At 42.0% G+C, this 26,850-nt stretch overlaps 1 protein-coding gene across 2 annotated transcripts in view; it reads left to right on the plus strand.

Annotated features, from left to right (window-relative positions):
* Positions 1 to 26,850, plus strand: part of LOC122489153 (cytidine monophosphate-N-acetylneuraminic acid hydroxylase) — a 104,366-nt gene that overhangs the window by 67,065 nt on the left and 10,451 nt on the right. For both annotated transcript variants that reach the window (XM_043590682.1, XM_043590683.1), the window contains 5 exons: positions 245 to 382; positions 2,691 to 2,826; positions 20,244 to 20,384; positions 24,474 to 24,648; positions 26,668 to 26,784. In XM_043590682.1, coding sequence (XP_043446617.1) covers positions 245 to 382; positions 2,691 to 2,826; positions 20,244 to 20,384; positions 24,474 to 24,648; positions 26,668 to 26,784 — 707 coding nt within the window. The remainder of the gene's footprint in view (positions 1 to 244; positions 383 to 2,690; positions 2,827 to 20,243; positions 20,385 to 24,473; positions 24,649 to 26,667; positions 26,785 to 26,850) is intronic.

A 26,850-nucleotide genomic window follows, 5' to 3' on the forward strand; every position in this document is an offset into this window, starting at 1 on the left:
AACCCACCAAATAAAATCAAATAGGATGAATTTATTCACTTGAAACTTAAAAACAAAAATGCTATTGAAGATTTTAGGTTTTCAAATCTTCCTCACCTTTTTCCTTGGATAGAAGTAATTCTTCTCTGATCAAATGAGTCACATGAAACAGACATACATGGGAGACTTCGTTGGCTTGGGAATTCAAACTGTATGATGTTCAAGATTTCACCCTGAAAACCCATCCCACTTTATTTTTCCACAGGTCATAAGATACTTAATACAGTGGACTGCACTAGACCCAATGGGGGAAGGTTGCCTGAGAAGGTTGCTCTAATGATGAGTGATTTTGCTGGAGGAGCATCAGGCTTTCCGATGACTTTCAGTGGTGGAAAATTTACCGGTAATATTTTATATCAGAGCGATGCCAAAGAGAGGCATGGTGCTTTGTTAAATGCTGTGAGAATAAACACAAAGATAATTAAGATACGGTTAAACTCCCCACAAGAAGTTTACAGTCTTACTGGGAAACCAGACTTGCAAAGCACGGACAGACAAGCTAACGTTTCCAGCTCGAAATATGATGATGGAGCATGAAAGAAACATTAAGGCTATTAGGGTACATCTGAGGAATAGTCGAGAAAAAAATCATTTGGATCATTTTGATTCATGGTGTAGACCATAGAGCCGAGCAGGAAAGGTCCAACATTGGTAATCCAGACTTCAATGTTCTTGGAAGGTAGTTCAGAGCAGAGTGTGTGCCACTTGACGAAGGCGTGTCCCCTAGGCCCCATGGGATGCTCATACACGGGAGGAGTGCCGTCACTACAGGTGACATTGCGGGGGTTAGGGAGTAGGGGCCGTGGGGAGATGTCGGTCAAAGGTCCACACTTCCAGTTATAAGAGGAGTGAATTCTGAGGATGTAGCGTGCGGCGTGGTGATGATCGTTAACAGTGTCGTTTTATACACTGAAGAGTTGCTGGGAGAAAAGGTCCCAAAGGTTTTCACCGAACACACAAAATGGTAATTATGTCAGGTGATGGAGGTGTTAACTAACCTCCTTGTGATCATCATTTTGCAATACAGACGCGTATCAGATCATCACGTTGCATACCTTAAACTTCTACAATGTTATATGTCAACTCTGTCTCAAACCTAGGGGGAGAAAAGCGTAGGGTCCAAGGCAAGGCCTCTTCTGCTCTGAGTCTAGGGGTGGTACTGGGTTGGGATGGGAGAAAGTGTGTAAGTGGTATCCTCAATGCTGACACTGTAAGTGTGCAATATATGTCTACGTAGTAAATTAACGTTTGGTACATGATCTCTAGCAATGCGGCAGAAATATTACTTGCAGTCTGAAGCAAGCTCCTGTTCGGTTCCTTCCTTTCTTCCATAGGTCTGTATTCATTGCCCACCAGGGTGCAAAACCGCGTGAGAGAGGAAGGTGCCTGTCTTAGGGAGTTAACTGGGGAGGCAAAATATGCCCATTAAAGGTTAGCTAGAATGATCCCATTCCCGTGTGAACATGTGTATGTGTATGTGAATGAATACATGCACCCATTTCTAAAAAGGTCTGGAGTATACGAGTGCTGGTACGTCTGGGTTATGGGTCACTCATTTCTCTGTGTCCTTATCTGTGTTTATCAAATTCAGTAGTGATAACCATAGGAACAACTCCCTGATGCCGTGCCCTGCATGCTCTGGCCCTGCCTGATTCCCCCGCTTCCTTTCCTGCCTGTCTCCCGTTGCTTGCTATAGATCAGTCCACACCGACCTATCATTCATTCCCCAGTCGCAATACACCAAGTGCGTTCCTGCCCTGGGCCTTTGTATTTGCCCTTTCGACCCCCTGGAGTTCTTTTGCCCCCTGATCACGTGGTCAGCACCTTCTGTGTCTGGGTTTTATGACTCCGATGTCACCTTCGCCAACGGCTCTGTCTGACAATGCCCCTCTACCCCAGCCACTCTGCCCCTTGTCCTGGTTTACTTTCTTCCTAGCTCATCGCTCTTTGAAATGACCTTATTTATGTCCTTGTTCATTATTTGCTTCTCTCACTAGAATAAGTACTCCATGAGAGCAGGGGCCTGCTTTATCTTTTCACCACTGGCCTCTCAGCACCTAGAACTGTCTGGCACGCAGTAGGTTCTCATTAAAAAAATTGGATGGGTGAGTGAGCGAGTGAACAGAGAAACAGCCTGTGGGGTAGGGGTGACGACCCACTCACAGAAGAGGGAATAGACTTAATGCACTGGGGGAGCTGCGTTTTCATCCTCAGTCTTAACTGACTCCAGCATTCATGCTGTCAACCGCTGTGTACCTGCCGGAGTATGAGGGACACACGTTGCTTTTATAATCTACCAAAATGATAAAGTCATGTCCGTGTTAGAAAAGGGTTAACGCATACAGGAATTACAGCACCCTTAGAATGTGCATGCACACAAAGGACAGCCATGCATGCTGCCCTTTGTCTTCAGCTAGGGTCCCAGTGAGTTGCCATAGACAAGGAGAGAGTTCAGTGTCTTTGGCTGGTTTGGTAACATTTCCCTAAGCGTTTGGGGGCAGAGAGCACTTTTCACTCATGACACAGAGCTTTGTTCTGTTCCATGTTAGTCTATCAATTTTATCTCCAGAAAGAGTTCTGCTTTACCAGAACTTCTGTTTTTCTGTGATTTCTGAACTGGGGAGATTCTAACCCAAGCCCTGTCATTGCAGAGGAATGGAAAGCCCAATTCATTAAAGCAGAGAGGAAGAAGCTCTTGAACTACAAGGCCCGGCTGGTGAAGGACCTACAACCCCGAATTTATTGCCCCTTTGCTGGGTATTTTGTGGAATCTCACCCATCAGACAAGTATGGCTGGACGTTTGGTACCACATTTTTATGCCTAAGTTAATGTATGCTGGATGAGTTGTTTAGCTGGGAATCAACACGAAATGGGAATGAGTGAGCAGGAGCAGTCTAGAACTTGCTTCATAGGCTGCCTGAGAACACAGAGCATGAATAAAAGCCGTGCTTGGCAGCTAGAATCCATTCAGAGAGATTGTCTCTGAAAGGATCCTGGAAAGGGTGAAGGCAATGGCTGTGGACTGAGTACATGCCAGGAACTAACCTAGGACTTTTAGCCACGCCATTCGAATCCATCTTCCCAGGGATGCTGTGGGGTCGGTACTATTACACCATTTTTGCGATAGGGAATCCAACTCAGAGAGGCATGGGACTTGCACAGCCGGGCTGTTGGAAACGCTGGAGTTGAGAAGTGAACTCTGGTGCGCCCGGTGCCAAAGCTCTCTTCTCTTCACCACGCGGTGGCCCAGAGTAGAGAATCGTGTCCCCGTCACATTGAAGCTCCCTTCTCATTCTGGGGGTATGTGAAATGGTTGGCGACTGTAACTCTTGGTCTGGTTTTTCAACTGTGTTTTTGGAGGTCGGTGGAGTTTCTTTGAGAATGTTATTTAAATGTTGGGTCTTCAGTTTAACGGTGCAAGAATGATAGTCATTCGTGTCAGTACTGGGTCTTGCGCAAAATTCACTTGTTATAGTCACTTTGATACCAGGTCATCTTTGAAAGAGTCAGCAGCTGACTTTTAATAAACTTTCTCTCAAATAGGAATATCTATCCCAGGGGCTTTCAGATTTAAGGAACATTGTTTTTTGTGCATCTTAACCGCTGTCTTTAGATCGGATTGTCCTTCCTGGGAACTTGACTACTACCAGATGCCTGAGCTGGAGAAAAAGCTGAGCTTTTTCTTTTCTCTCAAAACATAGACCCTTTGATAAGAAGGAAATGTCCAAAATTTCCTATGAATTCCTAAAAGTTCAACTAAACATTTGCAAGATCGTTAATGTCCTTTGAGACACCGATTGGAGCTGCTAGGGCTGAGTTGTCCAATATAGTAACTACCCGCCATGCGTGGCTATGAGCACTTTTAAAGTGGCCTTGGTGCAGTTGAGGATTACAGAAGTTGGCATCGATGGATCGATTGGGTTTGAATTATTTTTTCTATGCACCGATACGGTGTTGTAATGTGTTTTGTTGAATATGTTACGTAGAGAGCTCGTTTCATAGCGATACTTGTGTTCATTGTACTTGGAAATTCGATTGAACTAGTTACTATGTTACAATATATTTAACGTATTTTTCTAGCTTAAGGAAAAGACCTTAAGGAAAATAGGGACACGTTTGAACACGAGTTCAAGCCTCACGTTGAGCGTAAAGCCTACTTAAAAAAAAAAAAGTGCAAATTTTTCCTGAAACAAAAAGAATGCTTGCCAAATGTTCAGGAATCATAGACAGAATCTGGCATCGTGACTAACATTTCTCTGATATTATACTGCATACGAACAAGCTACATTTAAAGCTCCAGGGAGAGGAAACATGTATTTGTGACTTAGTCATACAGGTTGAATGTTATATTGAAATTGAATCTTTTTCTAATACAATTCAATAATGATTTTACACATTTTCTAACATGAATCAATATGCAGAAGACGTTATTTGTAATTGGCAGGAGTATATAAACTGCAAAAATTGCAAACCAAATTTGAACAATGCTTCGTTACTGTTTATAATTTGCCACTGCTTTTCAATTTATGCATTACCCTCTTTGAATTCAGTGTCAATACTAATGAGTTTACCCAAGAGTTATTGAATTTACTAAACTTGGGCAGTAAACTTGAGTAGTTTGGAAACAAATCCATTTTGCTTCAAAGTCAAATCAGTTCTTCCCAAGAAAGACGAAGCAGTTTTATCAACGTACATGTGAGTATTACATGAAAAAATATTTTTGGTGCTTGATTCACTTACTGAAAAACTTTTAAGCATGTTTGGAATAACTTGAACAAGCGAATCTACTCTTTCAACTGTAAGTATTATGAAATTTAAATGTTGATAAAGTCTCTTGATGAAAAGTTAGTATTTGAATTGAGATGTCCTCTGATCAAGATGTGTCCCATTGAGAAGTACTGTAATTACTGTGGCTAGAGAAATACTGTTTATTTTTCTAGTCCTCAATGGTGTTTTCTATAAGGAAGGTCCATGTACTTGAAATGTTACTGTGCTTCCCCAGTAAGCAGCTACATCAGTTACGTTTTTAAACTTAAAAAGAAACCCAGATGTACTTTTTTCCCTAAGAACTTCTTACTTTGAAGGAGCATAGCCCTTATAAGAAATCCTTTGGAATCGCTGGATAAGCCTAGATATAAATTCAAAGAATGTGTTCATGTATAAACATACACACCTTTTAAAAATGCGTATGTCAAAAGCAATCTTATCACAAGAAACAGCGCCAAAGTAGGAATGAAATTTAGGAGGCTTTGGTAACACAGGAGACATGCCCGTCTATTAACCCTATTGATGCATGTTTAATCTGAGGGACAGAAGATAGACATGAGTTGAATTAACGGAGGTAGACAGCAAATGAAGGACTTAGGGAACCAGGGAAGGGTTGTCGGTGTCGAGTGAAACTTACACAGAACCAAGGGAATGAGCATCTCCAATACTGCTGGCAGTTGATGGCCCTCAGAAACTCCCCTCGGGTTTTCCCTAAATTCTTTAGTTTTCTAAAGAAAATAGAGTGATCAGTAGATAACTCTGTCTCACACTCAGTCTTGGTATAGAGCTACATGGCCATCAGTTAATGTAACCAAAACAAACTTCCCAGTTAATGTAACCAAAACAAACTACCTACCATGGTAGACATAGCACAAAGATTTCACTTGAATGGCGCTAAGATTCAATGTAGTTAAGAACCGGGATAGCCATCAGAACACACACCAGTTAATGCTGGATCAGGTCCTGAAGGCTCCGCTCGCACAAGCTTTAATCTTCTAACTGACGGAACTGAGAGAGAGAGCCAGGAGGTCTCGGGGTAGCAAAGGAGACACTCAGGAACTCAGAGAAGCAGCTTTTAACCAGCTGACACAAAACTACTTCAACAGTTTCACAACCGCTGTGCCTACCAGCTAAAGGTTATCTGTTCCTTAAGGTAATGGAGAAAGGAGTGGGGAAGAGAACCCGCTGTCATCCACAGCTGTCGCGCCACATGGAAATACCTGAGGACTGAGAGACTGGACTGTGGTAATGCTTGCCATATTGTCACATAACTCACTGTCTTGGGCAATGGCGGACATAGGTTCAAAGGTACAAAGAGAAAGCATTTCTAAGTCCAAGAGAGTCCGTTGAAGAAGATTAAAACAGGTTATTCTACTGCTTACATATTCTTAGTTACGGTCACTCAGGTAAACAGTATCACCTCAGTGGCAATATTTGCCACATGACACCGTGGAAGGTTGTGAAAGCCAGGCCAGCGATGAAGTATTGTAGAAGCTTCAGTTAAAAAAGAAGAAGAACAGAGCATTTCCTTATTTGGCTTAAATAAACATGTTTCATGTCAAAGCTTGTGGCCTGAATGCAGATAAATGACATCCTTTGAGCTGATCTTGTAGTCTAAGGTGTGACCACAGAAGAGGAACCAGACAAGGTAATGGACATTTTAAGTGTCTTAATCTTTAAGCTAAATTTGAGAAGGAAAGACTTTTCCTGATGGCACCCACAAAGGCATCCCTACCTGAGAAGTTAAGAATGGAGTTGCCCTCCAGACTTAGGTTGGATCGGAAGGGGAAGGAGACGGTCTGTACCTGTGGAAAAACAGAAATTCAGGCAGAGAAAAATAATGCTTTAAACATAGAGGAAAATTCAGGTAACTGTGGGTTCCTAATCATAAACCACAGAAACCAGCAGGTAGTAGAAAAGCATTTTTAAGGTGCTTAAAGAAAAGAACTGTCAACCCAGACTATATCCAGTGAAAATACCCTTCAGAAATGAAGGTAAAATAAAGACATTTTCAGATGATCCAAAATGAAGACAGTTCATTACCAGCAGACCTACTTTAAAAGAAATGCTAAAGAGGGGCACCTGGGTGGCTCAGTCGGTTGAGCGTCTGACTTTGGCTCGAGTCATGATCTCCAAGTTCCTGGGTTTGAGCCCCACATGGGGCTCTGTGCTGACAGCTCAGAGCCTGGAGCCTGCTTCAGATTCTGTGTCTCCCACTCTGTCCCTTTCCTGCTCACACTATCTATCTCTCTCTATGAAAAAATGAATAAACATGAAAAGAAAATGCTACAGAAAGTTCTTTAGAGGAAAGGAAGATGGAACTAAAGAGAAACTTGGAATTTCAAGAATGAGAGAGAGAGCTACAGAAATGGTAATAACTGTCTACGCATTAAGACATTTTTTCCTAAGTTCTTTAAAAAAAATGTTAACCAGTTGAAAGCAACAATTATAACATGGTCTGATGGGATTTTCAATGTATGCCGGTGTGATACACAAGACAACACTAACATAAAGGGCCCTGTGTAGTGGAAAGTTTTTGACATTCTACCATAAGCGCTACAACATTTTTAAGTAGACTGGAAAGTTAAGTATGTTAATTGCAATCCCCAGAGCAGCAACTATAAAAATCACACAGGGGCTCCCGGGTGGCTCAGTCAGTTGAGCATCCAACTTCGGCTCAGGTCATGATCTCACAGTTTGTGAGTTGGAGCCCCATGTCAGGCTCTGTGCTGACAGCTCAGAGCCTGGAGTCTGCTTCGGATTCTGTGTCCCTCTCTCTCTCTCTCTGCCCCTTCCTCGCTCGTGCTGTCTCTCAAGAATAAATAAAACATTTAAAAATTTTTTAAATCGTACAAAGAAATGTCATCAAAAACTCAATGGGATCAACAAATTCAGTTAAGCTGCAGGATACAAAATGAACATAACAAAATCAGGGTTTTTGTATACTAATGACAAATTATCTGAAAAAGACATTAAACAATAACATCAATAGCACTGAAAATAATAAAATATTTAAGAGTAAATTTAGGCAAGGAGGTGAAAGATCTCTACACTGAAAATATAACACGTTGATGAAAGAAATCAAAGAAGATACAAATAAATGGAAAGATAATCTGTGTTCATGGATTGGAGGAATTAATATTGTCAAAGTGTCCATACTACCCAGTGTCATCCCTATCAAGATTCCACAGGCATTTTTTACAGACATAGAAAAAATAATCCTAATATTTGTACAGACCCACAAAAGACCCCAAATATCCAAAGCAGCCCTTAAAAAGAAGAACAAAGCAAGAGACATCATACTTCCTGATTCCAAGCTATATTATAAAGCTACAGTAATCAAAATAGTATGGTATTGGCATTAAAAACAGACACATAGGCCAGTGGAACAGAATCAACACCTGAGAAATAAACATTTTGACAAGGGAGCTAAGAATATTCACTGGGGAAAAGACACTCTTCATTAAACGGTCCTGGTAAAATTGAATAGTCACATGTAAAAGAATGAAACTAGACCCCTGTGTGACACCATTCACAAAAATTAATTCAAAATATATTAAAGAGTTACATGTAAGACCTGAGACCATAAAACTCCTAGAAGAAAACATAGGCAGTAACCTCCTTGACATGGGGCTTGGAGATGATTTTTGGATTTGACAACAAAAGGAAGGACAACAAAAACAAAAATAAACAAATGGGACTATATTTAAAAAGCTTTTGCACAGCAAAGGAAGTCGTAAGCAAAATGAAAAGGCAACCTATGGAGCAGGAGAAAGTATTTGCAAACCATAGATTTCATAAGGGGATAATACCCAAAATATATAAAGAAGTCCTACAACTCAACAGCAGAAAATAATCCAATTTCAAAACAAGTAAAGGACCTGAATAGACATTTTTCCCAAAGAAGACATTCAGATGGGCAACAGGTATGTGAAAAGGTGCTCAATATCACTAGGCATCAGGGAAATGCAAATCAAAACTACAATGAAATATTACTGCACACCTATCAGAATGACTATTATCAGAACCACAAAAAAATAAGTGTTGGAGAGGATGTGGAGAAAGAACCCTTATGCACTGTTAATAGAATGTAAATTAATGCACCCACCATGGAAAACGGTATGGAGGTTCCTTAAAAAAATAAAAAATAGAAAGACTGTATGATCTAGCAATTCCACGTCTGGGTATTTATTTAAAGAAAATGAAAGCACTAACTTGAAAAGAAATGCACCTCCAATTTCATTGCAGCATTATTTATAATAGCCCAAACCAAACAGGAGGTAACCAAAGTGTCCAACAGTGGTTGAATGGATAAAGAAAATGTGGTATTATGGAATACCAATAGAATATTATGCAGCCATACGAAAGATGGAAAACTTGCTATTTGTTACAACATTGGATGAACCTTGAGGACGTTATGTTAAGTGAAATAAGTCAGACAGAAAAAGATAAATACCATATTATCTTACTTATATGTCAAATCTAAAAAAAAAAAAAAAAAAGGCCACCCAAACCCAAACCCTATAAAAAGACTTCAGAGTTGCAGTTACTAGAGAGACGCAGGGGTTGGGGTTGGAGAATGTGACAGAGATAGTCGAAGGTGCAAATTTCCAGTTATAAGTAAGTCATGAGGATGTAATCTTTAACACAACTATAGTTAACACTGCTGTACAGAATGCCCGAAAGTTCCTAAGACAGTAAACCCTACAAGTTCTCATCACAAGGAAAAAAACTTTTTCATGTATTTTTTGTATCTATATGAGAATGTGGAGGTTAGCTAAACTTCTTGTGGTAGAGAAATAAACATGGGAAGATCAAGGACAAAATTTTAAAATATTCTTAAGTATAGTTCTTTCTTATTTATTTATGTATGTATTTATTTATTTAGAGACAGAGAGAGAGGGAGGGAGGGGAAGAGAGAGAGAGGGAGAGAGAGAATCCCAATCAGGCTCCGTGCTGTCAGTGCAAAGCTGAGCATGGGCCTCCATCTCATAAACTGTGAGATCGTGACCCGAGCTGAAACCAAGGGTCAGGATGCTTAACTGATAGAGCCACCCAGGTGCCCTTAAGTACGTTTCTATAGTGCCAATCACTAATCCTAATTATTAAATGCAATATTTTTAAGCATCTTACCCTCGGGGATACTTCATCTGTCAATAGAACCATCTTGCATTAAGAACAGTGCAATATTGGGGAGCCTGGGTAGCGCAGTCGGTTGAGCGTCCGACTTCAGCCAGGTCACGATCTCGCGGTCCGTGAGTTCGAGCCCCGCGTCAGGCTCTGGGCTGATGGCTCAGAGCCTGGAGCCTGTTTCCGATTCTGTGTCTCCCTCTCTCTCTGCCCCTCCCCCGTTCATGCTCTGTCTCTCTCTGTCCCAAAAATAAATAAACGTTGAAAAAAAAAATTTAAAGAACAGTGCAATATGATGACGACGGCTTTTACATTATCGTAAACATGTGCTAACTTAGAAAAGTTTTTAGAAAGCACCAACTTCAGAATTCAGTTTACAAATACAGTTGAATGGATATTTAAATGAATATGTTAATTTAAATGTCAAATGACATGTCAAATGCCTTCTCTGTGTCTACTGAGATGATTATATTCTAGTCTATTAATGATTGGCTTTCATATGTTAAACCAATATTGCATTCCTGGTGGAAGCCCTTCTTGGTAATGATGCAGTATAATTTGGGGGTGGTGGTAAACTATATATAATGAAATTTGGCATTTACACCATTTTTAAATGTGCAATTCAGTGGCATTAATTACATTCACAGTGTTATGCAACCATCACTACTATTTCTAAAACTTGTTTTTTCATCTCAAACAGAAACCCCACCCACCAAGCAGTAACTCTCCCTTTACCCTTCCCTCCATTTCTGATAAAATCTAATCTACTTTTTGTCTCTGTGAATCTGCCTATTATGGATATTTCTTATAAGAAAAATTATAAAATATTTGTCTTTTTTGTCTAGCTTATTTCACTTTGCATAATGGCTTTAAAGTTCTTCCCAGTTGTATGAGAATTTATTCTTTTTTATGGTTGAATAATATTCTGTTGTGTGGATACACCACATTTTGTTTATCCATTCTTCTGTTGGACAAGTGAGTTGTGTCCAACTTTTGACTATTGTGAATAATGATTCAACGAACAGTGGTATACAAGTATCTGAGTTCCTATTTTCAATTTTTTGGGATATATACCTAGGAGTGAAATTGCTGGATCCTGTGGTAATTCTATGTTTAACTTTAAAGAACCTACCAAACTGGGGATGCCTGGTGTCTAGTTGGTTAAGCGTCCCACTCTTGATTTCAGCTCAGGTCATGATCTCACGGTTGGTGGGATTGAGCCTCGCATTAGGCTCTGTGCCATCAGTGGAGCCTGCTTGGGATTCTCTCTCCATCTCTGCCCCTCCCCTCCTTTCTCAAAATAATAAACTTAAGCCAAAAAAGAAAGTCCCAAACTATTTTCCACAGTGGTTGCAACATTTCATGTTCTCACCAGCAAGGTGCAAGGGTTCCAGTTTCTCCACTTGCCAACACTTAGTTCCATTTTTTGGATTATATCTATTCTAGCAGGTGTAAAATGGTAACTCATTATAGCTTTGTGTTGCATTTCCCTAATGACTAGTGTTGATCATTTTTCATGTGCTTATTAACTATTTATATATTTTCTTTGCATAAACATCTATTCAAGTTCTTTGCTCATTTTTTAATGTTTATTTCTGACAGAGAGAGAGAGAGAGAGAGAGAGAGAGAGAGAGAGAAAGTGTGAGTGGGGGAGGGGCAGAGAAAGGGAGACACAGAATCTGAAGCAGGCTCCAGGCTCTGAGTTGTCAGCACAAAGCCCGACCTGGGGCTCAAACTTCTGAACTGCGAGATCATGACCTGAGCCAAAGTCAGAAGCTTAACCAACTGAGCCAGCCAGGCACCCCTTTGCTATGGGAAATAAGCTTAGGAATTCCTTGAGCCTGCACTGATGGGTTAATAGGCATAAAGAATTACAAAGCCATAGGATGCTCACATCCAAGCCTGGCTAAACAAGATTAGGCCCCCAAGATAGAGTAGAGGAGGGCAAAGGCCCCCATACAAAGGTACATGAGGTAAGCAAGATTAGGTATTCAGGGTGAAAGCACCCCCCAATTTAGTGCTGTAGCAGAAAGCTGCTTTCAGAGGAGGAAAGGACCAAATTAGGTAAACAAGTAAATAGGACTACAGACTGCTGCACTGCCGGTGAAGCTGCCCAGATCAGAGATGATTAACAAAAGAAAAGGTGCCTTGTTAACCCTGAGGTCATGTGTCCTATCTGTCTCATCCCCTAGGCTAGCTAAGATAAACAGAGGTGGTGTCTCATGTCCCCTGTAAGCAACCTTCTACCCAGCCACCTGGTGCCAGGATTTTGTTTTGTATTAACCCAAACCCCTAAACCCTGAATATCTTCAAGACCCCCTTTCCCTCATGCCCATGAGTTAATGTTCACAGTTTCATTGTCTGTTTGTGCACGTCCATCACCATGTTTGTAAGCCTTCTGATCCTAATAAAAATGGGGCAAGGACCCTTATTGGGGCTCTTGGTTTTTCCTGGACGTTAGCCATCTCTCACATTTTAATCCTGTGTCTGCTTTCTTGCTACACAAGAAAGAACTTTAGACTTAGAGTCTATGACATTTTGCTCATTTTTAAATTGGGCTATCATGATTGAATTGTAGGAGCGTTTAAATATTATATGGGTATTAATCCCTTATCAGGTGTGTTATTTGCAGATATTTTCTTCCACTCTCTACAGACTCTGTTTTCACTTTCTTGATAATAACCTTTGATGTACAAAAGTTCTTCATCAATATGAAATCAAATCTGTTGATTTTTCTTTCATTGCTTATGCTTTTGGTGTCATATCTAAGAATACATTGCCAAATCCAAGGTCACAGAAAGTTATTCATATGTTTTGTTTGAAAAGTTTGATGGTTTTTAGCCTTTATATTTAGGTTGTTAATCAACTTTGAGTCAATTTTTGTATATGGTGTGAGGTAAGGGTCTGAATTAATCTTTTTTGCCTGTGGAAATCCAGTTGTCTCTGGACAGTTCTCTCTGTGTTGAAAGATATGGGCACCCTTGTCAAAAATCAGTTACCCATAGGTGTATTCGATGTTCATTTCTGGACTCTTAATTCTATTATATTGGTCTATATGTCTATTTTTAAGCCAGTGTCACACTGTTTTGGTTTTTCTAGCTTTGTAGCAAGGTGTTGGTCCTCCAACTTTGTCTTTTCCAAAATTGTTTCAGCTATGCAGGGACCCTTGTATTTCCATATGAATTTGAGAATCAGTTCCATTCCAGTCAACTATCCCATTTCTGCAAAAAAGGCTGATTGTTTTGAGGAGTATTGATATCTTAAAAATAATAACTCTTCAAATCTGTGAATATAGGAGGTCTTTTATTGAGTTCTTCTTAATTTCTTTCAGCAGTGTTTTGTAGTTTTCAGTGTACAAATCTTTTACCCCTTCAATTAAATTTATTCCCAGGTATTTTATTCTTTGGGATGTTATTGTAAATGGAATTGTTTTCTTAATTTCCTTTTTTGGTTGTTCTTTGCTGGTTTACAGAAGCACAACTGATTTTTGTTTGTTGACCTTATACCTTGCAACTTAAAAAAATTTTTTTTAGGGGCGCCTGGGTGGCGCAGTCGGTTAAGCGTCCGACTTCAGCCAGGTCACGATCTCGCAGTCTGTGAGTTTGAGCCCCGCGTCGGGCTCTGGGCTGATGGCTCAGAGCCTGGAGCCTGTTTCCGATTCTGTGTCTCCCTCTCTCTCTGCCCCTCCCCCGTTCATGCTCTGTCTCTCTCTGTCCCAAAAATAAAAATAAAAAATAAAAAAATTTTTATTGTTTATTTATTTTTGAGAGAGAGAGAGAGACAGAGAGACAGAGCACAAATTGGGGAAGGGCAGAGAGAGAGAAGGAGACACAGAATCTGAAGCAGGCTCCAGGCTCTGAGCTGTCAGCACAGAGCCTGACACGAGGCTCAAACCCACGAGCTGTGAGATCATGACCTGAGCCAAAGTTGGTTGCCCAACCAACTGAGCCACCCAGGCGCCCTTACCATGCAACTTTACTAAATTTTCTTATTAATTTTATTAGCTTTCTTGTGTATTCTTTGGTTTTCTATAGATAGGGTCATGTCATTTGCAAATAAAGTTTTACTTCTTTTTTTTCCAGTTAGACGTCTTTTATTTCTTTTCCTTGACTAATTTCTTTCACTAGAACTTACAGTACTATTTTTGATAGCAGTAGTAAAAGCAAGCATCCTTGTCTTGTTCCTGTTCTTAGGGGGAAAGCTTTCATTCTTTCACCATTAAGCATGTTGTTAGCTATAGGTTTTTCATAAACACCATTTATCATGTCGAGGTTTGCTTTTATTCCTAGTTTCCTGAGTGTTTTTTTTTTATCACAAAAGGGTATTGAATTTTGTAAAATCCGTTTTCTGCATCGATTGAGATGATTGTGTGCTTTTTTCCTTTATTCTACTAATGTGGTGAAATACACTTACTGATTGCCTTATGCTGAACCACCCTTGCATTTCTGTGACAAATCCTACCTGGTCATGGGGTATAATCAGTTTAGTATGCTGTTGGATATTGTTTGCTGGTATTTTGTTGAGGATTTTTGCATCTGTGTTCATAAGGGATATCAGTCTGTAATTTTCTTTTGTTGTAACATCTTTAACAACTTTTTTTTATTTTTGAAAAAGTTGACATATTAGTTTCAGGTGTACAACATAGCGATTTGATAACTCTATACATCACTCACTGCTCACCAAGGTAAGTGTAGTTACCATCTGTCACCATAAAACATTATTATGATCTTAGTGACTACAGTACCTATGCTGTGCTTCTCATCTGCATCACTTATTTTACAGCTGGAAGTTTTAATCCCGTCACCTGCCTGCCTTTGGTATCAGGGTAATACTGACCTCATAGAGTGAATTAGGAACTGTTTCCTTCTATGTTGAGGGGAGAGTTCGAGAATGAGGATGTTTTCTATTTTCTTCTTGAGTTGGTTTAAACACTGTGTGTGTTCCTAGGAATTTTCCCATTTCACCTAAGTTATTTGATTCATTCGTGTTCAATTGTTCATAGCGTTATCTTATAGTTCTTTCTGTAAGGTCAGTAGTAGTGTTTCTCTTTATGATTTTAGTTATCTGTGTCTTCTTTTATTCTTTGTCTAATAAAGATTTGTCAATTTTTTTGATCTTTTCAAAGAGCCAACTTTTGGTTTCATTGATTCTCTCTACTGATCTTCTTTTTTAATACAGATGTTAGAGCTACCAATTTTCCTCCGAGCACAGCCTTTACTACATTTCATGGGTTTTGTATTTTGTATTTTTGTTTTCATTTTATTACTAAGTATTTTCTCATTTACCTTGTAATGTTGTGATTTATCAGTTAAGAGTGTGTTGTTATAGTCACTATTTAATTATCTCTCAGTGAATCTGTAGGTTCAGTGCAGTACCCATCAAAATCCTGACAGAATTTTTTGTACATACAGACAAGCTAACTATAAAATTTATAAGGAAAAGCAAAGGAACTAGAATAGCCAAAACAATTTTGAAAAAGAATAAATTTGGAGGGCTCACGCTCCCCACTTTTAAGACTTGCTGTAAAGCTACAGTAATCAAGATAGCATGAGACTGATGAAGGGATAAACACATGGATCAGTGGAGCAGAGAAGAGAGTCCAGAAATAGATCCACACAAATATAACCGTTGATTTTTGACAAAGGTGCAAAAACAATTCAACAGAAAAGAGAGAGTTTTTCGGTAAATATTAATAGAGCAATTGGACATTGGCATGCAAACAGTGAATCTCGATTAAGACCCCACATTGTATACCAAAACAATAAGTCAAAGGATATCATAGACCTAAATGTAAATGTAAAACTATAAAACTTTTAGAGGAAAAGGCAGGAGAAAATCTTCATGACCATGAGTTAGGCAAAGACTTCTTATATATAACGCCAAAAACAATCCATAGAGAAAAGTTTAATATATTGGACTTCATCAAAATTAAAAAAATCTTTCTCTGTGAAAGATACACTAAAGACCGTGAGTAAATATTTGCAAATCAAATATCTGACTAACAACGTGTATCCAGAATCTATAATGAACTCTCAGAAACCAATGTCAGGAAACAATAATACGTGGACGCAACATTTGAATGGATACTTCATCAAAGAAGCTATATAGAAGCAAATCAACATAAGAAATGATGTGCTCGTATCATTAGCCATTAGGAAATACAGGTTAAAACCACAGTGAAATAACAAACTTTTGAAAATTGACAGTAGCCAGTTATGGTAAGGATGCAGAGCAACGGGGCTTTCACAGATGGCTGTTGGGAAGTCCAACTGGCCCAGCCTTCTGGAAAACTTTTGGCTGTTTCTTTCAACATGCATTTATCACATGACCCAGAAATTCCATTCCTGGGTATTTGGCCTAAAAAAATTAAACTTTTATTCACACCCAAGCTGTACCCAGATATTAATAGCAGCTCTATTCATGATTACAAAGTCAACTCAAATATCATTCACAGGTGAATGGCTAAACAGACCACGATGTCTACATCACGGAATACACTGCAAAGTAAAGACTGATAACACACAACAACATGGATGAATCTCAAAGGCATCATACTAAGTGGAGAAAGTCGGTCTCAAAAGTTGACATCTTGTATGATTCTGTTAATAAGGCATTCTGGAAAAGGCAAAACTATAGGGGTGGAGAACAGATCAGCGGTTGCCAGGGGTTGGACTAGGGGGGAGCATTTGACTGAAACGGGGCAACCCGAGAGAGTTTTGAGGGGTGATAGGACCGCTCTGTATACTGATTGCGGTGGCGGTTGCTCAAATCTGTACATGTGTTAAAATTCACAGAGCCATTCTCAAAAAGTAAAAATACTGAATGTAAATTGATTTTTTTTAATTAAAAAACAAACAAAGCAAATAGTTATGCCTAACACCTTCAGCCATGGTAGTTAAAACTCGTGTATTTGTTTGAGTCATGTTTGTGATACACTCAGGTTGCACACTTTTTTTTAATGTTTATTTATTTTTGAGACAGAGAGAGACAGAGCATGAACAGGGGAGGGGCAGAGAGAGAGGGAGACACAGAATCTGAAACAGGCTCCAGGCTCTGAGCTGTCAGCACAGAGCCCGACGCGGGGCTTGAACTCACAGACCGTGAGATCATGACCTGAGCCGAAGTCGGACGCTTAACCAACTGAGCCACCCAGGCGCCCCCAGGTTGCGCATTTTATGGCACCCATAACCCCTTGGAAAAACAATATATATATAACTTATCCATGTTGTCGTATTGGAAGCACAGTTTTATTTTAAATACTACTACCTTATAGATTAATTTTGCTTTTATAAGATTCTGTAATTATATATAAGGCTTATTTTATCCTTAGTACATGCAGTGACTCAGCCTCTTACTGCAATATTGTTTTCATGAGCAACTACAAGCACCATCTGCTTTGCGACGAGCCTCTTTGTCCTCCCTACCGGGAGCATTCTGTGAACAAAAGACAGACATGTGCAGACAGGCAATGCATGTGTCATTGTACCAGCTTGCTGGATATTACAGAATTATAAATTTATTATAAATCTGTTGGATAATAAAGAATCCAGTCCTCAAGATGAGTTTTCATAACAGTAATCCTGTAGGGACCAGCCGTGATTTCTCCTCCGTTACAGGCAGCACAGCACCATAGAAGAAATCATGCACGTGGAATTTAGGTCTTCCCTCTATCATTCGTTAGAAGCAATTATTTGACTTTTCTAGGCTTCATTTGTGTCATCATTAAAACATGACTGTTCTCACTTGAACATTCCGTGTTCTCGGAAGAACTATCGGCACATGTTTAATCACGTCCTATTTGCTGTGTTTAATACATCCTATCGCAGATGTGTTTCCATTCTTCCCACCTTCTTGTGGAATTATATAGCGACCTCATATCTTCCTGATCTTTCTGTAAAGACTGACCTAAGATTAAAAAGTCGTTTCCTTTGATCAGTACTGTTCATTATGCATTCATTTATCATTTACTGAGCAGCACTGGTCTAGGTACTGAAAAAGCAGAGATAAATGATTGTGTTCTGAGCGATCGTCTCCTGGAAGAGAAAAACCATCATGATACAGCACGAAAAGCATAGGACACGTGTGTGTTTAGGAGGCAGTGGGGGTCAGAAAATGAGTACCGGGTGAGACGGTGAGGGTCAGTTTCGAAGTAGGAGTAGACACTGGCCGGAAAAGACAGTAAGATGCTGAGATGACAGAGCTCAGTATAGGAGACTAAGGAAGCTACGTGAGGCGTGGTGGGAGAAACCAGGAAGCCACACAGTGAACAGCCTTGTGTCTTCCACGGCAAGTGGCTTGGATTTTTACCTTGAAGGCATGAGGAGCCCAATAAAAGAGTCTGATGAGGAACAGCGATGTGATCAGAGGGGGAGTTAGGTCATGTGTCTGTGCGTTGGGAAGGGAAAGGCCAATACTGATCCTAGAGACCGGTTTGAGAACCATGACAATAATCTAGGCGGGGATGGCGAGTGACAGTGGGGAGTGAGAAGGGAATTCAGATTCAAGAGGCGTTAAGGAGACTGAATTCCAAGAACGTGGAGAAGAACCAGATGTCGTGCATGCCTGATTACAGGACACTTGGCTGCTTAAAATGCTGCCTTTTAAAGTAATGGCAAGCCACTCTTCTGTGTGTAAGTAATGGACAAATGTTGCTCTCAGCGCTTGCAGTGCCCCTCAGAGGGCAGCACCTCAGTATTGATTTTATTATTATTTTAGAGAGGGAGACAGGGAAGCATCAGGAAGTGACAGAGTTTTGTGAACACCACACATTGTGTTTTAGGAAGAGTAATCTGACAGTATCGTGGTTTGGAGACGAGATGGGAGGCAGAGAGACCAGGCAGTGAACCATCTTGAGACTAGAGGTCGTAAGAAAAGACAGAATGGTGGCAACTGCTTCGAAGTGAGTTCTACCCTGCTGGAGGTTCATTAATGCCAGTGGGAAGGGAAAAGCTACTCGCATCTGTGGGTGGAGCGCCGTCTTCACTCATATCTGCCGAATGGATTCCAGGGTCATAAGGTGATGTAAGTCCCCTGGTGCTGTGGAAATCCAGGTGCGGGCGCCTGGGTGGCGCAGTCGGTGAAGCGTCCGACTTCAGCCAGGTCACGATCTCGCGGTCCGTGAGTTCGAGCCCTGCGTCAGGCTCTGGGCTGATGGCTCGGAGCCTGGAGCCTGTTTCCGATTCTGTGTCTCCCTCTCTCTCTGCCCCTCCCCTGCTCATGCTCTGTCTCTCTCTGTCCCAAAATAAATAAACGTTAAAAAAAAAAAATTAAAAAAAAAAGAAATCCAGGTGCTTACATATGTTTTGTGTTTGTCTGACTAAAATTCTGTATCCAGTCTAGGTGAGCGGGTTGTAGCTCAAGGAGGTTAAATTCCCTTTAATAGAAATGTCCGTCTGTATAACCCGTGTCAGGTGAAACACAGGGACAAATCCTTTTTCTCTGGATCGCCCCTTCTCTGCCCCAGCCCCACCACCACCTTCCCATATGACCCTGAGATGGTGATTTCCAGAAAGCTTGTGGTTTGGAATTAAATTTGGGACATGGTCGGCTCGGCTCGGTAGCACAGTGAGAAGCTAGGTGTCAGGAAGGGCTATGACTGAAGGTACGTGTGCTCTACAACCGAGGTTCATTTCTCAGGAGGCTGGAAAGTCCAACATCAAGTTGCAGATTCAGCGTCGAGTGAGCCCTGGCTTCCTGGTTCGCAGATAGCCGTCTTCTCGCGTATAACCGCACATGACGAGTGGTGACTTTTCAGACTTGGATCCCAAACTGGGGGAGAAGCTCCTTCCTGTGGCCTCCTGGCTGTGCGGTGTGGTGGACAGCCGGGTGGGCGCTGCCGTCCAGGGGGGTGACCTCGGGCAAGTCACCTGGCCTTTCAAAGCCTTAGTCCCCTTCTCTCTACGGTGAGAGCATGAATGGTAGCTGTCTCATTAGAGCTGTGAAGGTAAAGTCGACTAGCTCATGGTCAGTGCTTAGTATTATTCCTATCGAATACTATTTTGTCATCTGTATGTTTAGTTAATATCACATACAAGCGTGTGCTATTCCCACCTGTTAAAAATAGTCGGTCTTTTTACATCCAATCACCATATGATTATACTTAAAGACAAAGTATAAGTACAACTTCTTGGACTAATAATTCTTCCCTAATTAGGAACATTAGACCAAGTATAGTCTTTATTTTTCCATGCGGTAAGTTATTGGTAAGTGGGAATGAAGAGACAAAAAAATTCTAGCATCGCGCTACTCAGACTGTGCATCTGAGAATTAATTGCTTTCTTACATAAGCATGCTCTTATTTTCACAGGTATATTAAGGAAACAAACATCAAAAATGACCCAAATGAACTCAACAATCTTATCAAGAAAAACTCTGATGTGGTAACGTGGACCCCACGGCCTGGAGCCACTCTCGATCTGAGTCGGATGCTAAAGGACCCGACAGACAGGTTTGGTTTGAGTCTTTATAGAGACTTAAGGATGGTTAACGAATGGTTTTCAATTTTGTGAGAAAATAAAGAGCATACCTGTGGCCTTTTGACAGGTCCTCGCTTGTAGGAATATTAAGTCTTTGTTGACTGGCATGCCGAGATTCTCATGGAATCAGATCCACACGTCACCTGTAGAAACGGAAGTCTTACTGTTTAAATAAACCATTAAGTATCTTTCAGATCTAAGGGGGAAAAGATTGAGTTTTCCCGTAGGTTTCTCATGCACCGTAACAAATACTCAAATGTTTTCCTCATCTCAGAACCTTATTTGAGGATGAAGGGTGAGGGTGTTTTATTCCTATCAGGGACCGCTGATAGGCTCAAAAAGAAGTTGCCTTAAAGAAGTAAAACGCAACGGACACGAGAGTTGGTTTTCATATCAGCATAAACATTACCCCACCGCCTGTCCCACGCAGAGCACATCTGAGCAAGTAGCCTCGCATCGGGGGTGCGATTCGAGAAAAGTTAACATCGATGGCGCCGACCTATGTTTTTATAAACACTTGTCTTGAGCCAAATGAAACCATAAGTTCCTCACCCTAGTTTAGAAACTGACGGGGTGAGTTAGAGAGCGAATCACACAGTTAACCAAAAGGGCACACCTGCTCCCAGCCTCACCCCTGCCAAGGCAGGGGTTAGCGATTCTGACCCTTTGCTGACTTCCTGTGTGAAACCGGTTGTTGAAGCCAGTCCTTTCTCCTCCATAAACCCCCCATAACTCCATCACTTGCCTCTAGCCTTTTCTGCCATGGCCTTCATTCAGCTTCTCATCATTTTTAGTCTCGATTCCCACGGTGGCCCCTGACTTGTCTGTGCCTGTATCTGTGTTCTCTATACCAACCAGTTCCAATCTGCTGGTCAAAATCCACGGTGGCTTTTGGTGGGTCATAAAAATCAGTGACATTCATTACAACCTGCATTTCTGAAAAATGAAATCGAACAGAATAGAATACACCCGAGTACCTTGCCTATAATAAAGGGAATGATGATTTCAGGAAACTTTCGTGTCAGAGGTGCCCTTGGTGGACCCCGAGGGTCCTGATATAATGATTCAATGTTAATTCTTACAGGGACCGTAGGCAAAAGGTATATAAGCCCCACTCCACATTGCTGCCAGAGTAAACTTTTCAAAATGCAAAACCCTTCCTGTTCCTTCTGGCTTCAGATTCTTTAAGATCTCCCCAGTGTTTCTAGCATAAAAGCAGTTTTTATTCTCCAGATCAAAAGTAAGAGAATTTTTTACATCGCTGCCAGAGTAAACTTTTCAAAATACAAAACTGTTCCTGTTCCTTCCTGCTTCAGATTCTTTAAGATCCCCCCAGTGCTTCTAGGATAAAAGCAGTTTTTACTCTCCAGATCAAGGATAAGAGAAGTTGTTAATTATTCCAGTATTAGAGGGGCATTCGAGAGCCTTTGTCATTTGGCGTTTGCTGAGCTCCGTATCTTCTGGGTCCTGTCCTCCGGACGCATCCTGGAGCAGGAATTCGCAAACAGAATAACCTTGAGGAACTTGGGTAAATGCAGATCCCTGAGCCCCACCCCCGGGGGCTCTGGATCCGAGGTAGAGCCTGGGGATGTGCATTTGTATCACTGCATCTTACCGAACATTCTGGGTGACAAGAGCGTAGCGCTGTTGGGTTCTCAGTAATGACACGGAGTGTGAGGGACGTGGAAGGCTAAGTGCTTCCCTCTGCCTGGTGAGGGGAGGAGGGGGTGGGAGAACAGGAAGTGTGGTCAGGAAAAGCTCAACCTGAAATCTCTGGCATTTGAACTAGGTCTCAGAGGGGAAGGGGTTACCAGTAGAGTAATTGAGAGGGAGCGAATGAGAGGGACGGAGAGAGGGAAGGAGAGATTCCAGATTCCAGAGGGAATGGCGTGTGCTGGCGAAGGGAGGGGTCGATGGTGTTGCGAGTTTGATGCACGCAGACACTTTGAACCGGTGAGCAAGTGTATGTCATTCATTCAGAAACGATTTATTGAGCTCCTTTGGTATGCCTGCCTAGGTACTACTAGGTACAGGGACACAGCCGTGAAAATGTCCTTCCCTCGTGAAGCAGGAATGCCAGACGCCACGTGCGGGGGCCAGGGTCACAAAGGCCTCGTGCAACCACGCAGGGAGCTTGCCTGGGAGTAACTAGCGCTTGAGAAAGTTACTCAGCAGAGCAGGCACATCACTGCGTTATGTTCTGGAGAAACCATTTCAGCCTGCAGAGGAGCGTGAACTGGGCAAGAGGCTACAGGGAGAACAGCTCCAGTCGAGAAGGCAGCTGGGGGGCCTGAGATGAGTGTGGCTTTAAGCCGAGACCGGGCAAGGAGTTGCACAAGTAGCTCTGAGATTGACTTCCCAGGTAGAAGCTTTGGGATTCTGTTAAGTAATTTCTCACCGAAGCTAGCGCGTCTGTAGCTTTGGGAGAGCGATGGACCAAAAGCATCGTGTTGAGAAGTGGTGCGTACAGACCTACAGTGGCTTGCCAGGTATTTAGTAGACAGGTGCCTGTTTCCCTCCTTGGGTTTCCCCTGCCCCCTTCACATCCCGTTCCATTTCTAGGGTTCAGGGTTCCGTGTTTCACGCGGCGATTCCCTCTCCGCACTGGATGGACAGAGCTCTGGGGAGGTCAGAGAACTCGGTTATCCAGATTGCTGACCGGGTTTCAGAATAAAATTGCCCATCTGTCCGTCTCAGCTGTGGTTTGATCAGTACAGTAGGAGGACCACGTGTCAGAGGCCCCAAATTCTGGCTGTTTCTCGAAGCTAGGCTAAACTCGCTGAGACGCTCAACAGAGACTTGTTGAGCCCCTTCTAAGTGCCAGTCATGCTGCTGCTTCCCCCACACTTCCATTCCGCGGAGGCTGGGGGCGGGACCGTGAGTGGACATCCGCAACATAAATATGACATTATATTCAACACTTCCATTGTTTAGCTACTTGAATCAAAAGGGCCCAGATCAGTGGTTTTCCAACCTTCCCCCCCCCCCCCCCAGACATGGACTTTGACCTTGAAATGTATTCTGACTTGGAAACCCACCACACTGGCCGATTCACAGCTCGGTGCAGGTTGGGGTTCAGGCCCCACTCCTCACACGTCTCCTCAGGAACTTCTGTGGGACGTTTCCGAATCATCCAGGCATTCTGACGGCTACTGTCTGGTTGACTGTTGATCTGGAAGGGCTCACTTTTGCCTTCCTTGTTTATGGCTTCTCTCACCTTCATGCCCTTCTTTCTCCCTGTGGAATCCCCCCTTTGTACACGCACACTCTGACTAGGTGCCTCCTCGCAGCCACCTTGCGGGACGGTCAGGCCCTGTGGCCATCGGTGATTTCCTTCCAGCGGCCACTTTCCACCTGGATAGGCAGAGGCATCCTAAAGTGTCACACGTACTCAGCCACCTCGGGTAATGTGCCTTCTGGACACGCAACAGATGTCTGGGGCCGTCGCTCAAGTGTGTGCAGGAAGGAGCCTCCCCAGAAGTATGGCACTCTTGGGGCACCTGGGTGGCTCAGTCGGTTAAGTGTCCGACTTCGGCTCAGGTCATGATCTCACGGTTCGTGAGTTCGAGCCCCGCGTCCGGCTCCGTGCTGATAGCTCGGAGCCTGGAGCCTGTTCTGGATTCTGTCTCCCTTTCTCTCTGCCCCGCCCCTGCTCACACTCTGTCTCTGTCTCCCTCAAAAGTAAACATTAAAAAATAAATAAATAAAAGAAGTAACAGCGCTCTTGGCATTCCCGTAAACCTTCACTACCCTTCCGGCTCCTCCAGGACCAATCTCTTTATGGGACATGTATGTGGGCACACAGCTTCCATAGACTGAGCTCTCCTACAAGGACTCAAGAGGGAATCAAATGACGTTTTTTTTTTTTTTTAATTTTTAATGTAATTTATGATTTTTTTTTTTAATATTTAGGGAAAAGTTACAAAAGATGTGGAGTTTTCCCATAGTCCCATCCCCAGACTTTCCCTAACGTTTACATCCCGCATAACCATAATATAGTCATCAGTGCCAGGGATTCACATTGTCACAATAAGACTAACTGTCACCTTTGTGTCTTTAAGCAAGGGCATCATAGAGCCTCCAGAGGGGACCAAGATCTACAAGGATTCCTGGGACTTTGAACCCTATTTGAACATCTTGAATGCTGCTGTAGGAGATGAGATATTTCTTCACTCATCCTGGATAAAAGAATACTTCACCTGGGCGGGATTTAAGGATTACAACCTGGTGGTCAGGGTACGTCATAAGTGTTGTCTGTCTTTGCTCTTGTATTATGGAACTAGAGGAAACCCCCTGAGCATTCCAGTTTATTTCTCAATAAGCCTGCCTTAAGCGCCAAATGTAGGGCATGTTCCCTCAGGTCCAGCTCACTTTTGCTTTGGGAGCATTCTTGTCCCACGATTGTTGTTGTGGGTTTTGTGGGTGTTCTGTTTTGTTTAGCATTGGCAGAAACAGCTCTTTACGCTGTGGAGCTGGAAGGTGCTACCCACCTGACTTGTAGCCTGGTGACATAGAAACAGGTGCCTCCTATCTGCAGCTGTGGTAAGAATCAGATTGCACAGACCATGAGGTTTAAGCACAAGGTTAAGTGCTAGATCTGGGCTGGAGGTCTGAAACTCATATTCGCTGCAGCACGTACATACAGGGCTCACAAGCCAAGCGGTTCGGGTTATAACCTGGCCACCGAAGCTAAAAGTGTCTCCAAAAGCAAAGTAAATACTAACAGGTAGGAGGTGCAAGAGAAAGAGGGAGCCACAGTGGGCCAGGAGTACTGCAGGGGCTGGAGTAACCAGCCACTCACATGTATATTTTATCCGGCTTCTATTTAGTGCGCAAAGTTTAGGGACAGCGCATCAGGCAACAGACAACATTCGCTCTTAGAGACAAGGACCGGGGCCCCTCAGAGTGAGGACTATTCCCAGGTTTACCTTTCAACCCCTGAACGGTAATACCAGGCAATTCTTGCCGTTCTTAAAGGCAATGATTCCTAAAACCTGGCCTGGGGGTCGGTGCCAGTCTATGACAATGATTTCTCCGGTCAGTGGTGAGTAAGTTTGAGTATGCTTACGAGTATGGTTACAAAGTTGTCAGCTTTCTTTTCTTGGGATGAATGGTCATTATTCCAAGATTAGGTCCTCTCTGTTTTTGAGGTGTCAAAGCATTCTTCCCTTAATGAAATCAAAGTAGATGTAAGACTTTTTTTCAGTCCTCACTGGGAAATAAAATGCGGTTGACTCTTGAGTGACACTTATAAGCAGGTTTTTTAACAATGAGGACTGTAAATATAATACTGTATATATGTAAATTCTCCTATGAATTTCTTTTTTTTCAATGTAGTGTGTATTGATTTGGAGAGAGAGAGCAGGGGAGAGGCAGAGAGAGGGAGAGAGAGAGAGGATCCCAAGCAGGCTCCATGCTGTTAGCACAGAGCCTGATGTAGGGCTCGAACTCACAAACCACGAGATCATGACCTGAGCCAGAACCAAGAGTCAGACGTTTAAATGACTGAGCCACCCAGGTGCCCCTCTTAGGATTCTCTTAATAACACTTTTTCTCTAGTTTATTCTATTGTAAGAATACAGTATACAATACATATTACATAAAAAACGTGTTTATGTTTTATGTTATCGATAAGGCTTCTAGTCAACATGCTATTATATTGTGGGGGAGTCAAGTTATACATGGCATTTCAGGTGCACAGGAGTGGGAGCAGGAAGGGGTCTGTGCCCCCAACCCTTTGTGTCATTCAAAGGCACTACATCAGTGCTTATATTAGCTCCCGAATATTTTTTAGGAAATGGTCTTTGAAGTCCAGAGACCTGGAGAGCATTGGCCTAAATGATTACTTTCAGTTGGACAATCAGTATGAAAAAGAGAAAATATTTGGAATTTTCCATGAAGCTATGGCTGTTTAGCTGCTATTTCATGATGAGAAACATTGCACATTTTATTTCTTCCTTTGCCTACAAACTTATCATGGTGTTTGCTGTCTCATTACTAACAATACTCAAGATGATGATAATCTTCTCTGTAAACTTGATTGAAGTTAGTGATGTGAAGAAGCTTGCTTGTGTAGAAGGCTAGGATTTGAATGTTATCAGTTCAAGAGAGAGAGATTGAGGGAGGGACTATACGAACTCCAATTCATTGCTATCATTTAAGGATGTTTGGGTCTTACACAGTCTAGGATTTTTAGAAGACTTTGACCACCAGACTCATATGCTTCTTGCCTTTACCATGTTGTCATTTGCACAGATGATTGAAACAGATGAGGACTTCAGCCCTTTTCCTGGAGGATATGACTATTTGGTTGACTTTCTAGACTTATCCTTTCCAAAAGAGAGACCAAGCCGGGAACACGCGTATGAGGAAGTAAGCAGCAAATTGCTCCTTCCTGTCTACCTTTCTTCCTTCCTTTTTAAATCCACTTTTTATTTT

The sequence above is a fragment of the Prionailurus bengalensis genome, chromosome B2, assembly GCF_016509475.1.
Source record: "Prionailurus bengalensis isolate Pbe53 chromosome B2, Fcat_Pben_1.1_paternal_pri, whole genome shotgun sequence".
NCBI classification, from domain to species: domain Eukaryota; kingdom Metazoa; phylum Chordata; class Mammalia; order Carnivora; family Felidae; genus Prionailurus; species Prionailurus bengalensis.